This window comes from Bombina bombina, chromosome 7 (genome assembly GCF_027579735.1).
Source record: "Bombina bombina isolate aBomBom1 chromosome 7, aBomBom1.pri, whole genome shotgun sequence".
Taxonomy (NCBI): Eukaryota; Metazoa; Chordata; class Amphibia; order Anura; family Bombinatoridae; genus Bombina; species Bombina bombina.
Window position 1 is genome coordinate 178,055,827 of NC_069505.1, and position 18,809 is coordinate 178,074,635.

Consider the following 18,809-nt stretch of genomic DNA (forward strand, 5'->3'; position numbering starts at 1 on the left):
CAAAGCCTTCTGAATTGCATCAGCAATAAAATCTTTTATATTCACAGTGATATCATGTACATTAGATGTTGAAAGAACTACAGGCATTGTACTAGTACTGATGTATACATTCTTTGCATGTAAAAGCATGACAACTGTTTTATACTACCGCTGGAGATATAATCTCTACTAATTTACAACAGATACACTTATCTTTGGTAGAACTGCTATCAGGCAGCAGGAATCCAACAGTAGCTTCTGAGACAGGATCAGATTGAGACATCTTGCAAATGTAAGAGAAAAAACAACATATAAAGCATAATTATCAATTTCCTTATATGGCAGTTTCAGGAATGGTAAAAAAGCAAACAGCATAGCCCTCTGAGCATAGAGAAAAGGCAAGAGGCATATAGGAAGTGGGGTTTAATTAATGAAATTATTTAGCGCCAAGTATGACACGCAATGTAAAATTAATTTTTTTGGCGCTAACAACATCCGGAAATGATGCAACTCACGTCATGGCAGACGTCAACTAAGACGCCGGAAATGGCAAACTTGCGTGAACGAACGTACCTTCCCGCCAAAAAAATTCTCGCGCCAAGAATGACGCAATAAATAATAGCATTTTGCGGCCTTGCGAGCCTAATTTTGCGCGCGAAAATGAAAGAAAACAGTCAATTTTGAAGAAAAGACTATACCCCAGCTAAAGAAAAAATAACTTCCTAAATACATTTTTCCCAATTTTGAAACTGATAGTCTGCAAAAGGAAATATACATAAACCTGACTCATGGCAAATATAAGTACAATACATATATTTAGAACTTTACATTAATACATAAAGTGCCAAACCATAGCTGAGAGTGTCTTTAAGAAATGATTAATGAAAGTATATTGTAGAGTTTATTTATAAGATTTAACATTTAATATTAATAACTCAAAGGGCTCGATGATTGAAAGCTCTCTTGGCTGGCGAGATTATTAATGAATGCTCTCCAGTCCTTCTATTTCCCTGGTGGGATGATCTAAATCCACTTTTTACCCTTAAAACAGGGTGTCTCGCTAAGGGGCGTATACTGCATTTTCATATGAAATGTGCACAACAAAATCCGTATTTTAAACATTATACAAAACAAATATTTGAACCAGTCACACAAAAATAAGCAGGGAAAAATTGTATTGTTTAGGTGCATCAAAAATCGTAACAAAATTCTTCACCAAAAATCGCATGTTAACAAAAAAGTAAAATTAGTATGTAATTTACACAGGAATAAATCAAATTAAATATGCACAGCGTAAATCGTAATTGTAGTACACTGGATGTGCAAAAATCACACAGAAATTTGAATTTATAAATACAAAATGCAAAGCGTAATTGTTGTTTTTTCGTAAAATGGGCTGAACATGGGTTTATATGACAATGTCTCACTAATCCCAGCGTAATTCTATAAAGATTTTCGCACTGCAGATATCACAGTTATTTCTCACCAACTAAAAGGTGGCAAGCTTTTCTCAACACAATACGAACACTTATAACCACAATAGAAAAACAAATGCGTACTAAAATATAGGCGAATGTAAGATGCTATAAGCAGAAAGCAGCGTAATGTGAGTTATATTGGCTGCAGGATTTTAATTTTAAAGTGCTCCCTCTGCTCCCTGCTAACTTTGCACTAAGGAGCGAAGTTTCCCTATCCGGCAAGCTTCATTACTTTTAATAGGAGCCATCTCGCAACTCGCAGGGACTGCCCCTTTTTTACGATCATTGCACCGGGGCAGCCCTGCGAGAGTCAGCGAGAAAAAGAAGGTTTGAGCTGGCGAAGAATATATCATCGAGCTCAAAGTGTTTAATGTCCCTCTAAGGATAGAAACTCAGAACAATAATCCTGGAATTAAAATGATTTGAATTAACTAGTCAGTATAAATGGAGATTATGTAAGAACCACCTTCTGCTGATGATAGTGCAGATGTTCTCCTCATACTTTTCTGGGCTTTGACAAAGCTACAAACAAATGTTTCAACTTAAAGGTTTCAACTTCAAAGGCAAGTTGTGTATAGGTTTAAAAGAGTCTTGTTACAAAACCTACAGAGCCAATCTCAAACGTATTACTTGAGGAAAATATGTGTAAGTAGGAATGTGTCAAAGAACATGAAAAGAATATCACCCTTCAGCAAAAAACAATATTCAAAATACATATCCATGAGATATACGTCCCCACATCCCTGCAAGATCGCTTAGGTCCCCCTACCACTTTAGACACCTTGTTCCTCATACAATGCACTTAAATCTGAAGCAGCTTTATAGTGTATGACGATGGGGTCGAAGAGGATTACACTTAGAGAAGTTGTGAGTCACAGTCAGTACTGGCTGTAGAATTGATCCTGAAAAACGAAAAAACATTTGGATAAAGAACTGTCTTCATTGTAAATAATACTAGAACATCAGAAGCCTAAATCAACAGAGAATCACTAATCCTTATTCTATGCCTTCCAGGAAAAGTATTTGTAAAACAGATGGGAACATACACCTCTCATTCCTATCAAGTGTGGAGTCTGAGAATACTGGGAGCAAAGACAAAACGGGATAATTTGCCATAATCAGCCTGGTGAATCCCAGAAACTCAAAAGTGACTAAGGGGTCAATTTATCAACCTCCGTACGGAAACAGAAGTTATGAAGCAGCTGTCTAAAGACCGCTGCTCCATAACCTGTCCTTCAATCCAAAAGAAAACCGGCAAATAGGTAAAAACTGTGAACTTTAATCTTCATACTTAAAAACATAGCGTGTAACTTAAAAACATGGCACAGACAAAAATTAGACTAGTCTAACATGTTTTGGCCCTGACTGGCCATAATCATAGACACTGTTCGTCATTATCAGCTGTGTGGCTTTATACCACTCCCTGAAACCTGATTGGCTGTCTGTGCTATTTTACAATGGTACTGCTACCCAGATTCTCGGATATAGCGATTACTACTTTAAGTACTTTATTACCTAATGTGTGCTCATATAGCTGTGTTTGATATTGACCATGTCCTATCTGTTTAGTGTGCACAAATCTCTAATCCAAACTAAGCTTGAGAAACAACTTTCAGTGTAGAATAGAAAGATATTATATATATAAAAAACCTATGTTCTAATTTTTTATACATAAGCCACTATTAATTAACAAACAATAAGGTTGCAGTGGTTAACCCCAGATATATATCCGTTGATTTCTTAATATTACTAACACTTAAAGCACTCTATTCAAAAGGACATAAGTTACACTAGCACCTATATCAGTTAGAATGTATTAATTGTTAAATATTCTATATTGTTGTTAAGCCTGGTGAATAAGTCTAATCAATTAGCCTGATAATGTAATTAAATCTCTCTTAGATCTGCATACCTCTCTAGATATTGATAGAGATATATATGTGCAACCGCCTATAGTAGTAGAGGTGTCCAGAATGGGTTAAATACTCCCAAACACATTCATCAATGGACAACATTTCTAAACAGTTACATACCATATCTCTATAAATATTTATTTGTACATTAATAAATATTTATTAGTTTATTTCTTTATGTGCTTATTATGGGAAGGGGAAATTTTTTCGTGTGCATCACCGTGTGTTTGTATGGAAATAAATTATTGCCAATAGTTGATTAAATCTCCCTCAATGTTCATGCCATTTGGCCTCCGTGTGTGTAATTTGAAGATCCAAATTGCCTCCTTTTTATATAGCTCCATAATCCTAATGCCTCCCCTTGGCTTATTTTTTTATCAAATCTATAATCATCCAGGTAAATGTCTTGACGCTTCTGTCATGTTCATGAATAAAATGTTTTGACTCTCCTGTGGCTGTCCGCCCTCTCTCTATATCATTAAGGTGTTCACGTATCCTCTCACGGGTCTCACGTGTCGTGCACCCCACGTATTGTTTTTCACAAGAGGTACAGGTTATAACATAAACCGCGAACTCTGAGCGACAGTTAGTACAGTAATTGCAATCAAAAACCCGTTGCATATAATTCAACTGCATGCTGTGCAGCTATGCAGCCCACACTTATAGTGGCCTTTGCAACTCAACCAACTACTCTTACTCTTGGGTTTTCTAAGAGCACTAGGTGAAACAAGGTTCCCTATAGTTACATTCCTCTTAGAAATGAATTGACAGCCTTTATCTACCACATTCTTGAGTGGTTCATCAGCTTTCAAGATTGGCAAATTCCTCCTAACAATTTCACAAACTTCCCTAAATTGATTAGAGTAAGTAGTGACAAAGGAAATCTCACTGTTCCCCCTAGTTTCTTTGGTTTTAGTAAATCTGCTCTTGAAATGTTCTGAACCTCAAAGAAAGCTTTTCGAATTGGCCCATCTGGGTAACCTCGTGCTTTTAACTTGTTCCACAAAACCATGCTCTCTGCCTTGAACTCTTCTTCCTTTGAGCAATTACGCTTTATCCGTATAAACTGACCCTTGGCCACACCATAATTCATGTGGCGCGGGGGACAGCTCTTGGCATGGAGCAGGGCATTAGCGGAAATGGGCTTAACAAACAATGACGAGATAACCATTTTGTCCTCTCTATTGCCTTCTAGTTCTACATCTAGATAGGACACTTTGCTGCTGTTGTAAACATACGTAAACTGAAGGTCTGCCCTGTTGTCATTAAGATATTCAACAAATTGTTGACTCTCATTCTCAGTTCCTGACCAAACCAACAGCAGGTCGTCAATGTAACGCTTATATGCTACAACTGAGTCCTTATATGGGTTAGTATCTGCATAGACGTGGGACAGCTCCCATCAACCCATGTAAATGTTGGCAAATGCCGGGGCAAATTTAGCCCCCATAGCTGTCCCACGTCTCTGCAGATAAAACACTCCATCGAACTCAAAATAATTGCGCCTCAACAGAAAAAGCAATGCCCGTAAAATGAAGGTCTAGCATCATAGTCACTGAAACTATCCAACATAAACTTAACAGCCTCCAGCCCTTCTCTGTGCGGTATGGCCAAATAGAGGCCCACCACATCTATGGTAAGCCAGCTAAAGTTTTCCTCCCAAGTAAATCCATCGGTCAGGTTTAGCAAGTGCTTTGTATCTCTTAGAAAAGAGGGTAATTTCCAAACCATGGGCTGGAGTAGTGATTCGATCCAATTTGAAAGGTTCTCAAAAAGAGAGCCTATACCAGACACTATAGGGCGTCCTTTGACATCCTCTATAGATTTATGGACCTTCGGTAAATGGTGGGCCATTAGATACTCAAAGGTTACAGGATCTATAACCTGTCCACCTGCTCTGGGGTGGCGGACAGAAATCAACCAGATTGAATACGATCAAGTTGATTGACACCCCCTGCTACCAGCCGCAAATCTGCAGGGGACAGCATTGCACCAGCAGTTCACAAGAACTGCTGGTGCAATGATAAATGCAGACAGCATTTATCGCACATTAATAAATTGACCCCTAGATATTTTCCCTTTTAGCTGCCACACACTCTATATAATCTAATGATCAACCACCAAGAAAGCACACAAGTTGTTTTTTGTTTATATTGCCCTATGGATTAAAATTTCAAATTTTAGCTCAGTTCTATTTATTCACAGGAAATATTATCAGAGTGCAAATAAATGCAGTGAGCTGAGTAAAAGGTTAAAAACAGAATATGCTTTTTTTATTCTTAAAAAGGTCAGTGCATTGATACACAACAACAAAAACAATGTAATATGATGACGCATAACATGATTATTACTCACTGAGAAATGTTTATAATTTAATTTCTGTTCCTTCGCACACTGTGGGCTCCAGACGAGGAATAACAAAATGCTCTAGTTTTGCAGAATCTTTTATAGGCAGTTTACAGATGGGTAAAATAACCAGTAAGAGCAAGATTTATAATTGAAGTTCTTCTATTTTTGCGCCTAAAAATATGCACGTGATTTAATGCCCCTATTTATCATTTTAAAATTTGCTTAGAAATTGTCTAGTTCAACTGTTAAACTCTCCCACTCAGTTTGCGTTCGCCTAGGCGCATAGTAGCACCCAAAAAGGGTTAAATTATGATTGTCCATTGTACGCCTTGTTAAATCGACTAGTTTCTCATTTTTCATTTTTTTGCGCTTACAGTGGACTTCTAATACGTGCATTAAAGTTCTCCATAAGTACTGTAGAAAACAGCAATAGAAATCAATTACCATATAAGAAAAAAAAAGAAATCTTGGAGCTGTTGTACAATGTGCAGATAACATTGTACAGTACCTACTCTGCAGTAAAGAATTTAAGAGAAAAATGTGAGGGTTTGTGATTTAATTTATTTATATATATATGTGTGTGTGTATGTTAATTTTTTTATATTATGTTCTGTGAAAAAAAAAAAAGGAATGTTTGCAAAATTAAATATATTTTATATATGTTTATGGTGTCCTTTTTTATTGAAAAATTTACAATTGAAAAATATACATTTTAGAACTTTTGGGTATTTCGTTAAACATGAACTAACAAGAGAATGTGCTTATTTATAATGTTAAATGAAGAGCATATACTAATTTGACAGGAGAAATTTATCATTACATCACCTGAGCTCTCCTATGGAAAAGCACAAAAAATACTAAAATTTGTGCGCATAGATTCACTTCTCTAAAGGCGAACGCATAGAATTCTGATTGCGCTTGATAAATCTTGCTCTAATTAACTCCTCAAATACCATAGCAAAGCAAATGTTATTCTATCGAGACAGATAATAAAGTTATGACTGTCACAGGTTTACATGCATAAAACGGTGGAATTCAGCTGGTTAGAAAACTGTATTTTTCAGAATCAGGTTTCACAACAATTTCTTGGTTGTGAAATGGACCTTGCAATAGAAGAATAAGGAAGAAGGGGAGTAATTATTATTTTACCCTGAAAAGAGAACCAGATCTGAAAATATATTTTATGGCGAGGGAAGAACTGGAAGAAGTCTTCTTGTATTGCTTGATCTTTTGACTCTCCTGAGGAAGAGGAGCAAATGAAGGAAAGTCTGAAGTTATGACAATTGTTACATATGCTAGAAGATCATTCTTCCTGACTCATCAATTTCTCATTGGCATCAAATTTCTTAACTTCACAATTTTATAAAATGTCCAGAAAATAATCTGTGTAAAAGGAAATCTGCTTCCCAATTCTTGACACCTGGGGGCCGATTTATCAAGCCCCGTATGCATTTAAATGCATCTGTTCAACTTGTCCATCACCTCTGAGGTTGCAGACAGCAATTAGCCCAATCAGATATGATCGGGTTGATTGACACCCGCTGCTAGCGGCCGATTGGCCGCGAATGTGCAGGGGGGCGGCAATCCACAAGCATTTCCCGAAAAATACTTGTGCAACGATAAATGCTGATAGCGTATGCTGTCGGCATTTATCGATGTGCGGCGGACATTGTTAAATCGCCCCCCTGGAATGTAACCAGCATAAACCACATTTAGGTTGTTTTCTTTCCAGTTCATTAGGTGACTCTTTGTTAAAGCCCTGCCTCAAGAACAAGTGTTGTTTGCAACAGGAAAAAGGAAAGATAACAAATATTTAACAGTTAATAAGCCCAACACAATGGTGGGATATAGTAGCACTGTGTTACATTGGAATACAAAGATACCAGCTTAACAACTATCAACAATGGATTATCACAGTACCATTAATATCTTCAGCATGATGTATAGTATTCCTCAAAAATAGAGACAGAGAGAAAAATAATATATAATGTAGTACTTTGATGAAAAATCAAATCATCTTTCTGGTGGAACCGTACTCACATTTATCCAAGCTCAACAGAGCTTTAAGTTTTATGTGCACAAACCTTTCCCACAGTCACTGGATTGCTTCTTATGTTATTACATTAAAAGTTCTAGGAACCCCATGCGTATATTGTTTAGCAAAATGCATGCTCCTTAAAGGGTCATGATACCCAAATGTTGAAACACTTGAAAGTGATGCAGCATAGCTGTAAAAAGCTGACTAGAAAATGTCACCTGAACATCTCTATGTAAAAAAGAAAGATATTTTACCTCAAAATGTCCTAAGTATTCACATCCCATTGTAAAGGACTTTAAGCAGCCAGTCAGTATGCATGTCCTGGGACAGGCAAGGGAGTGAGCCTCGTGCACACTTATGTTATTTCCCTATTCTGTTTAAGGAAGTTTACTATGAAATCTCATGAGAGTTAAGTGAAATCTCATGAGATCACAGTAAAACAGTTCATGACCTCATCACTGCTGATGCTGATTGGCTGCTGTTCATTTCTTCCTTTTTTTAACCTGCAGCTGGGCAGTAACTGAAAAATAACTTTTTACACAGCACTTACTGTGATGAGCTGAGGAAGCTGTGAGGTAAAATATCTTCCTTTTTTAAATAGAGATTCTCAGGTCATATTTTCCTGTCAGCTTTTTACAGTTATGCTTCATCACTTTCAAGTGATTTAGCATAAGAATATTATGTCCCTTTAAGTGACCATTCTCTTGAAAGCACAGAGTTCAAATAATTCTGTCACCTTTTTGTTTACCTTCAGTCTGTATATTACTAATATTTCCTTCGCTTGTCTTACAACCAAATCTCTAAAAGACTGATGTAACTTAATCTTTAGTTGAGCCCAGCACCGTAGTTTGAATAAATACTAAGGGGCCGATTTATTAACCAGCGTATGCTGCTCATTCCGTGCACGCCTTCCGTACTTAAGAATCAGCCATCGTAAGACCGCTGCTCCTAAACCCGTCTGCCACCTCTGAGGCGATCGGCATGATTGACACGCCCTGTTAGCGGCCAGTTGGCCGCAAATGTGCAGGGAGCAAGAAATGCTTGTGCAATGATAAATGCCGACAGCGTATGCTATCAGCATTTATCTATGTCGGGCATATGCTGTCGGCATTTAGCAATGTCAGGCGAATCATGTCCGTCCACCATTTGATAATTCGCCCCCTTGGAATGGGTTTGAATTTGAAAACCCTGAGAAAAATCCATGTGTGGCCCTTTCCTTGGATGTGATAGAACTGAATAAGAGCGGTTATATTAGAATATTAAAGTTTGCTTAACTTATAGTAGCTATTGCTTAGTTTTTGTTTTTTTTAGGATTAAAGGGTCATGATACCCTTGTGCAAATACTACACATTACACACATACATTTTTTTCGTCTGTTTATTTGATCCACGTTGTATTATATATTTGTTTATCATATGATGGGTTTATTTAATGTTTTGTTTGCCTCAAGCTAACTTTCATGTAGATTTACATTTTTGTAGATTTTCATCAACAAAAAGAGGCAGTGCCTTCATTGTCCATTTGTTTATAGCAATGACACTAAAAAGACTTTGTGGAAATCTAAATCATACATAAAAGCCAGAGGTTAATTCAAGACTAAAGGGACACTAAACCCATTTTTTTTCATCATTATTCAGATAGAGCAGCAATTTTAAGCAATGTTCTAATTTACTCCTCTCACTAATTTTTCTTCATTCTCTTGGTATCTTTATTTGAAAAAGCAAAAATGTAAGCTTACGAGCCGGACCATTTTTGGTTCAGCACCCTGGATAGTGCTTGCTGATTGATGGGTACATTAAGCCACCAATCAGCAAGCTGTACCCAGGTGCTGAACCAAAGATGGGCCGGCTCGTAAGCCTACATTCCTGCTTTTTCAAATAAAGATACCAAGAGAACGATTTTTTTTTATAACAGGAGTAAATTAGGAAGTTGCTTAAAATAGCATGCTCGATCTGAATCATGAGTTGAGTATCCCTTTAAGCTAAGTGTTATTGTAGAAATTGTATATGCTTCTAATCTGTTCATATGTAAACGCCATTAAATCAAATCAATAGTAATATTATTATTTTTCCTTTCAGGAGTTGTCTCTGAGGATCACAGTAGCTGAATGTGCTGAGGATGGAAGAGCTGAGAACATTGGACATGTTATCATTGGTCCGTCTGCAACTGGAATGGGCATGACACATTGGAACCAGATGTTAGCTACACTAAGAAAGCCAGTGTCAATGTGGCACCAGCTGCGTCAGAATTAGTGTTGTATGTGCCAATAACCTATATGGAATGTGCCATCTACAGTGTAGTACAATCTGGTCTTCACTTGATTAGATTTTGACATTAAAACGGGGAGCTCTGCTTGATATGAACACAGTGACTCCCAGTAAGAACAGTTTTATGTTTAATTTTGCATGGGACCTACAGAATATGTAAAAGACTGTAGGATAAAATGTCTTTATTTCCATTTATATTCTACATTATGGTTCTTCTGGGATTTACATATGCCAAAAAGGGTGAGATCTTGCACAAAAACAAACAAAAAAAATATATCATAATCTGCTTTTCTATAGAAATATTTTGAGTGCCAGTTACCTAATTAATGGAAACAAACGTTATTTGGTGGCAGTAATTTCACACTGTTTATAATGTACAGCTTTCTTAAATGTACTTGCATACAACCTGTAAAGACAATTATCACACACTTTATATATATACATATATATATATATATATATATATATATATATATATATATATATATATATATATATATATATATATATATATATAAAACAAACAGGAACCCAAAAAATGTTCATTCTTGGACATTTAAAAAATAAAGTCTTGATACATTTTTATATTCTAATTGATACATAAACATACAAATCTATAGCATATATTTATGACAATATTATATATTCACAGAAGATTAAGATAAAAAGTGTATATAAAAGTGTGTAATATACATTAAAATAAGTGTCAATGCAATATTTTCACAATACTAAAGACTTTAATAGTTATGATTATTATCTGCATTTATTAGGTCTATACAAATGGTTTATTTTCATTGTTATTCACATGCAGCGCTAATCTGGCAATTCCTTTCGGTTATTAAAAAAAAAAAAGTAGTTTTTCTTTGTATTGCTAATGGTACAATTTGTATAACCAGCACATATGTAAGTTTTATAACGTCAGTCTTGTATTTCTGTAAAGTCACCCACTATACACAGTAAATATTTCTGTATTAGCATTGCCAAGACACCAGCAATGTACCGTGATCCGTGATATCTGTTTTTTTCCTCAATGTTGTCTGATTCCTTACTTACATGGGTGGTTCCAGACCTTAAAGGGATATGACATAAAAAAATGTTTCTATCACGATTCAGAGAGAGCAGCAATTTCAAACAACTTTATTTATTCTATTATCAATTTTTCCTCATTCTCTTGGTATCTTTTGTTGAAAAGCAGGGCCGTAAGCTTAGGAGCGTGCCCATTTCTGGAGCACTATATGGCAGCAGTTTTGCAAGAATGTTATCTATTTGCAAGAGCAGTAGAGGGCAGCACTATGTCCTGACATATAGTGCTCCAGATGCCTACCTAGGTATCTCTTGAACACACGATATCATGGGAGCATTTAAAGGGACCTGAAACCCAAAACAATTCTGTCACGATTCAGGTAGAACATACAATTTTTTTTTTTTTATACTTTTTATTTATAAACCAAAACAATTTACATAGATCCAAATGTCATACATTTACTATCTTGTGCAGAAAAAATAAGGGCTGAGATACAAGGTCATTGAAACACAGTATATCTAAATTTAAGCAAAATTAAGATAATTTTCACATAGCATATAGATTTGAAGCTTTATTAATTATACTTCATCATTCTTATATATTTATCCTTGAAAATATCTAGAACCAAAATATAGTTGATGCAGGCCAGAAATACTACGATTATTATTCATCTAGATCAACCAAAAATGCAGTGTAGGGCTTAGTATAAGCCTGGAGCAGTCTAAGGGTTAAGGCTGTAGGAGAGTGGGTTAGAAGAGAGAGGGAAGGTGCTGGGTGCAACATTGTTGCAATTTAGGGTAGGCCCCTCCTTACCAGTAGATAAGCCAAGTTCTCCCTTGCAACTTCCTCTTCTTCTCCGGATCCTGGCTGAAGCAGTTTTTTCTTAGCAGTTCTGTCATCACCAGTGCAGCTATGCATCGTTCCAGGCGTTCCACTCTGCCTCCCAGACGTTACCAGTCGGAACAGGAACCTCCTGCACCTGCAAAAGAAAAAATAAAGATAAGTGTTCAATCTATTTCTGAGGATGATTTAGATATCATTCCCCCAACTCAATATACTACTGTTGTGTCAGCCCAGGTTCATAATGTGGAAGAGCAGGGACCTATTGATATTGAGTTAGCTCAGGAATCCCCCAGACCTCAAGCATTGCAGACCCAGCAGGCTAATTTACCCCTTGATAGTGTACAGGCCTCATTTTTAAGTGCTGTACCCCCTGCTGCTATGTCAGCAGTTTCTGACCTATTGAAAAACATAATATCCGCTATGGCTGCAGCCTCCCCAGGGCCCAGTGTGACACCAGCTGTTTTCCCTCCTGATCCTTCTAGTCAGGATCCGGATCCTGCTTTAACTACCCCCAGCAGGCATCGCCCTTTCACACCTCTCATTGAGGCACCACACGTGGCAACACGCGGTCCCCAGCCCGGCCGGAACATGGCCCCTGTAACGGCCCCTCAGCCCTCAACACCCGGACTTGCCCCTGGTCGCACCATACCCGAGGCCCATGCCATCCCAGGGCCTATGCTGCTCCCCCCGGGGCCTAGCGATCTCCTTCGCCAGCCGCGTGGTCCGGGTCCGACTTCCGGTGTCAACGCCATGTTAGTGACGTCACCGGAAGCGGACATCGGCACTTCCGGCTTGGCAGATTCCCGCGCGGTCACAAGGACATCGGCTCCCGGGGCAACGCCACTCGCAGGTGAGCACCGAGAGCCGTCCTTGGCCGTTGGCGGGTTATCAGTGGGGGGTCAGAGGGGCATTAACAGCGCAAGCAAACTGCGCAAGCGAACGGCACATTTGAACGTTAATCCTCAGGGGCATCAAAGGGGTCGCTCCATCATAAGAGGTAGTACCAGGCAGATAGCCAGTGATAGGGGTAGGGGGACACGCAGAGTTAACCCTTCCAGGGCAATGAGGCCATTACAGTTTATACAAATGGGAGATAACGCAAATGCCGTTCAGCAGGCCGCTCCCGATGTTATTAAGCCACACAGGGCTGATAGTGGTTTAGTGCAAGCGGCCGCTCAGCCGCATGATATTGTGTCTAATAATAGCCTGCATGTGAATCAAGGCAATGTTCAAAGTATGCATGTTAATCAAAACATTGAGCATCATTTACCGTCTCATCATTTACCATCCCCCATTGGTGTGAATGCGGCTTTGAATGGTGTGAACGTACAAGCAGCTCCTCAGGGATATAATACACCCCTGGTTGGCATACATAATGCGAATGGGCAATCTTTAAGCCAGCTACAACATCCCATTATGTTAGGCATACAAGGAGTACAACCCCTTGATCAGGGTATCCACTCCCCCATTGCAGCCACGCAGGGCGCTCATGCACACTCATTAAACCATGCACAATCAATAAGCCAGGCATGCCATAACCCTATTGTAGACCAGCATGGTGTGAATGCTCAGACATCTGCGAATGGACAGTCAGTGAGTCAGGGATTTCATACACCACTTCATATAGCTCATCCACCCCTTGCTACTGATAATCCAGACACATCCATTGGGCAAAGTGCTCGCCAAATTCTTTCTCTTTTGCAGGGGGCAATTGGATCACAAAGTGCAGCAAAAACACGGACCAACACTGCCACAGTCATGAGTGGGGCGGATGCAGAAGTTCCAAGCAGCATTACAGCAGGAGCAGCAGCCACCACTTCCACTGCACAGCAAGGGTCTTCAGGACTCGCCCTCCAAAACCAGCCAGCAGGCCAGCCCGTTTCCAGCATGGGTCAGGGACCTCCTGCCATTAGTCACGGTGAGAATGCTTTATTTACACACAATGACCATTCTTCCTCTGACTCATCCTCTTCTGACTCAGGGTCTGAGACTGACTCTTCCTTGGGTTTACAAGGGGCAGGTCAGAAGAAAATGTTTAGAATGATTAAGAAAATTTTAAAGAGGGGGGTCAAGCCAGATACTAAGCAGGACAGCGCCAGTAACACCGCCCCGCAAACCCCATCTACAGAGGTGCCAGCTGAACCTCTCCCTACCAGGGCCATCTCCGAAAGGCGAGCAGCCCTTTACGGGGACGCAAGCCCAGGGAAAATATACTCATTGCATAGACACCTGCGCAAAAAGGTGGTCAGTAGAATCCACCGTGGAAAATATGTTAATATCTTTGACCTTTCGGTGGAGGCGTATAGGCAGAGAGAGAGGAGCGATGAGGGAACAGGGCCTAAAAAATTTAAACGCCCAGACACTTTTGATGAGTGGCTCCAGTGCTTCAGGGTTTTTTCCTCCTGTTATATCGAAAAGTACCCCTCCCAGAGTTTGCCTATCCTAAAATACACGGACACTATTCACTGGATTCAGCGTAATCACAGTGAAGGTGTGTGGAGGGAATATGATGCTGAGTTCAGGAGGAAAATGGCAGGAAATCCTTCCCTGACTTTTGACTCTACTGATAACCAGTTGTGGCAGCGAATGGACCCAAAAGGGGGTGCACCCGCTGCTGCAACTTCAACTCAGCAATCAGCGCAGCAGTCCTTTCGCAATACCAGAAGCAGGAAACGGGGGGGAACCTGCTGGCCCTTCCAGGACAAAAAATGCGAAAAGGGTAGCGCATGCACCTTCAGACATGTCTGCAGGTACTGCTCTGGTCCACACCCTGGCAGTGACTGCATCAAGCGAAGGGACCACACCAATAAGCCCCCTTCAGCAAACTTGGGCCAGAAAGGCGGAAACGCCAATTAATGTACATGCCATGGCACCATGGTTGTGGGCTTACCCAGACCAGGCGGCGGCACGTATGTTATGGGAGGGTTTTTCATTTGGTTTTCATATCCCCACATTTAGGCAAATCAAGGGTAAGAGATTTAATAGGAACCTTATTTCAGCATACCAACACCCCCAAGTGGTGAGGGATAAAATTAATAAAGAAGTGACTTTAGGGCGAATGGCGGGCCCCTTTGCTGCCCCACCTTTACCTGATTTGGTCATTTCCCCGTTGGGGGTGGTTCCCAAGAAAGAGCCAGGGAAGTTTCGCCTCATTCAGCACCTGTCGTACCCAAAAGGTAGCTCAGTCAATGATGCCATTGACCCCCAACTCAGCTCGGTGCGCTATCAATCCTTTGATAGCGCACTAGACCTGGTCAGGAGGGCGGGTCATGGTGCTCTATTGGCGAAACTAGACATTGAGTCGGCATTTAGGCTTCTTCCACTCCACCCCTCAGTTTTCCATCTAATGGGTTGTAAGTTTGCAGGTGTGTACTACGTGGATCGCTGCCTGCCCATGGGCTGCTCTTTGTCATGCGCCTTGTTTGAGGCGTTCAGTAGTTTCCTTCATTGGGTCGTAGCTTCAGAAGTGGGCAGCGATCCCATAGCACACTACCTGGACGATTTTCTCATTGTAGGGAGAGCAGGCTCCGATGATTGTTTATCCACAATGAACATCATGCGCAGCGTCATGAGACATTTCGGGGTGCCCCTAGCAGAGGACAAAACGCAAGGCCCCGCGTCCTGTTTAGTTTTCCTGGGAATCGAAATCGACACCCAGGCTCGGCTCTGTAGGTTGCCACCTGATAAAGTTCAGGGCATGCTTGAGGCGGTCAGAGCGGCAGTCTCTAATGCAGTTATTTCCCTGAAACAGTTACAATCCCTGTTAGGTTTGCTTAATTTCGCTTGCAGAGTTATTCCCATGGGTCGGGTTTTTAACCGTAGACTGGAAAGACAGCTTAGTGGTAGGTCAAACCCGAAATCAAAGATAACCCTAGGGAGTGAATTGCTGGCTGACCTGGTAGTCTGGGAACAGTTTCTCACGCGATTTAACGGGATTCGGGTCTGGCGTACCCCTCCCATGTCTAGCCAGTTACTGCACCTTTTCACTGACGCAGCTGGATCGCACGGTTACGGGGCCTATTTCCAGGGAGAGTGGAGCGCGGAGCCCTGGCCGGAGTCCTGGGCCCCGGCGGGCCTTACTCGAAACCTGACTCTCCTGGAGCTATTCCCCGTGGTCTTGGCGGTCGGGCTGTGGGGTGGGAAGTTGTCGAACAGGACTGTTGTGTTCTGGACAGACAACATCAGTGTGGTCTTTGCGATCAATAACTTGTCAGCCACCTCAGCAAAGGTCATTACCTTGCTGCGCCACCTGGTGTTGCGCTGTCTGGACCTTAACATCCAGTTCCAGGCCCGTCATGTCCCGGGCGTCGACAATGTTGTAGCTGACGCCCTGTCACGATTCGAATGGGCGACATTTCGCAAGTTAGCCCCCACAGCTGCAGCCGTGGGCTTACGCTGTCCTGATTTCCTTTGGCAGCTCGTCCTTCCTGGATAGCCTTACTGCCGTTGGTCCGCTCCTCCTTAGCACCATCCACTTGGCACGCCTATGCCCGCATGTGGTCTGAATGGGACGATTTCTGTGCGTCCAGGGGAGCCGACGCTGCTCAGGGGTCTAGGGACAACTTACATGATTGGCTGGTGAGTTTGCATGCCTCTGGGGCCCGTCAGGGGGCAATACAGTCCAAATTGGCCGCCCTCTCATTTTTCTATAGGGCATTAGCCATTCCTGACCCAACCAATTCCTTTTTTATTAGGCAGGTGATCAAGGGTTGGGGCAGATCGCAGCAGCGGAAAATAGACACGCGCGAACCCATCACCCGCGACCGCCTGGAGCGTTTGCTCTTGGCGCTCGACGTGGTCTGTAGATCAGATTTTGAAGCCCTACTCTTCAAAACTGCGTTTAATCTGGCCTTTGCCGCCGCTCTTAGAGTTAGTGAGGTAGTAGCACCCTCCAAGCAGGCGTCTGGGGCAGGTATACAATTGCAACATGTTAGAGCTGCCCCTGATTCCTTACTTCTTTTTCTGCCGCGATCAAAGACAGATCAGGAGGGTAAGGGAACCTGGATCCCCGTTCACCCTCAGGTGAACAGCGCATGCTGCCCGGTTAACTGCGTTAATCTTTACCTGGCTCAAAGGCCGCCTGGCCCGGGGCAATTCCTGGTCCATGCGGACGGCAGATCCCTTTCCAAATTTCAGTTCGGTAGGGTCCTAAAATTGGCGGCAGTCCAGGCGGGGCTGGACGCTAGCAGACTTGCCCCGCACTCTTTTCGCATAGGGGCCGCGACTAACGCTGCGCAAGCGGGCTCCTCGTGCGAGGACATAAAACGTATTGGGCATTGGCGGTCCAATTGTTTCAGAACCTATGTCCGTCCAATTGTTTAATGTTTAGATGTTAATTCAGGATACTAAAATGTTTGTCTCCACAGGCACTACCCCCGGGGTGAAGCGAATCTGGATTGTGGGCCACTCCTTTGTCCACTGGGCCTCCCTACGCTGTGCGTCCCTCCCATTTGGCCAATCCCTAGGTCTCCCTACCAACAAGGCATCCGTTAGGTGGTTGGGTGATAGGGGGATGTGCTGGCCCCAATTAGCAGGAACCATATCCGAGGCCCTGGTACGCTGGGGGAAGCCTCACATTATTATTCTTCACCTAGGGGGTAACGATGTGGGGGCCATACCAGTTTTACAGTTGATTAAGGTTATGCAGGCAGACATTGGGTGGCTAAGAGTACGCATCCCGGGGGTCATGATAGGGTGGTCCCATATAATACCCCGTCTCCACTGGAGGCATATGTCGGCCCATACGGCGGCATACCGGGTTAGGAAGAAGATCAATGCGTCTGTAGCGAAAACCGTCACTGGGTCAGGTGGCTTCGTGGTACGGCACGAAGCCATTTCGGCTGATAGAACCGAGCTATATAGAAGGGATAAAGTTCACCTTTCTGATGTGGGGCTGGATTTATTCATAGGGGACATTCAGAGAGCTCTGTTACCCCTCCTGTAAATCGGGTTGTGGGTTGGCGGCAAGGGTACCATTAAAATGCTTCCTTGTGGCGGGAGATCCTCGGTCCGGTTGCGCAGGAGAAGGTCGCTAGGGGTGAGTGATGGCCAGACTTCCGGGGAGGAGGGTAGGCCCTCACGTGCACGTGACGGTAACCCTCCTTCCTCCCTTTTGAGGGATGGTCACGTGATCTCTGCAACCCCTCAGCGTCATCTCCTTTGGGCAGAGAACCCTCTGCTGCTGTTCCCGTTGGGCCGGTGATCTCCTGCTGTTCTGGGTATCTGATCTCTATGCCGCCATATATATTTTCAGTTCTATCAGTTCTATCTAGTTTGTTAGGTTAATAAAATTTTATGGCCTGTGACGGTCACAAAATTTTTCCCATAAAAGTTTGTCTGTGGTTATTTCGCACTACATTCTCATGTACATAGTTATTTAATTAAGTTATGTTAAATCCTCTCCTCTGTGAAGAAGGATCCGGTAAGCATTTAATCCCTTAATGCAGTGTAGGGCTTAGTATAAGCCTGGAGCAGTCTAAGGGTTAAGGCTGTAGGAGAGTGGGTTAGAAGAGAGAGGGAAGGTGCTGGGTGCAACATTGTTGCAATTTAGGGTAGGCCCCTCCTTACCAGTAGATAAGCCAAGTTCTCCCTTGCAACTTCCTCTTCTTCTCCGGATCCTGGCTGAAGCAGTTTTTTCCCTCCCTCCCTTCCCCTTTTGTAATGTTTTAATGATGTGTATTTTCGACGGCACCTTAATGGCAGGGCTATGGCTACTCACCCTAGGCCCAATAAGCCATTACTGTAGGATATGGATCTCCTCTCCCTGTTATGCGGTTTACACGGCTTGGTAACAGGGAACCCTTATCTAGGTGGAAGATCTTCTTTCACCCTGGCGGCGGGAGATCCTCGGTCCGGTTGCGCAGGAGAAGGTCGCTAGGGGTGAGTGATGGCCAGACTTCCGGGGAGGAGGGTAGGCCC

The 18,809-nt window shown here is 42.0% G+C and overlaps 2 protein-coding genes across 3 annotated transcripts in view; both read left to right on the top strand.

The window, feature by feature from the left end:
* SYT12 (synaptotagmin 12) overlaps positions 1–10,501 on the top strand; it is a 375,529-nt gene extending 365,028 nt beyond the window's left edge. Inside the window, exon 8 of the mRNA XM_053720440.1 lies at positions 9,836–10,501. Within this exon, the coding sequence (XP_053576415.1) occupies positions 9,836–10,009 (174 nt within the window). The 3' untranslated portion in view covers positions 10,010–10,501. The remainder of the gene's footprint in view (positions 1–9,835) is intronic.
* Positions 10,502–11,775: 1,274 nt separating this feature from the next.
* Positions 11,776–18,221, top strand: LOC128666061 (uncharacterized). 2 transcript variants are annotated; one of them, XM_053720442.1, is made up of 3 exons: positions 11,776–13,809; positions 16,309–16,469; positions 17,258–17,418. In XM_053720442.1, the coding sequence occupies exons 1-3, from the start codon at positions 11,961–11,963 to the stop codon at positions 17,273–17,275; spliced, it is 2,028 nt and encodes a 675-aa protein (XP_053576417.1). In that variant the 5' UTR covers positions 11,776–11,960; the 3' UTR covers positions 17,276–17,418. The 2 variants fall into 2 exon arrangements, with proteins under 2 accessions (XP_053576417.1, XP_053576416.1); XM_053720441.1 differs by lacking the exon at positions 16,309–16,469 and having other exon boundaries at positions 11,777–13,809; positions 17,258–18,221.
* The last annotated feature ends 588 nt before the right edge of the window (positions 18,222–18,809 follow it).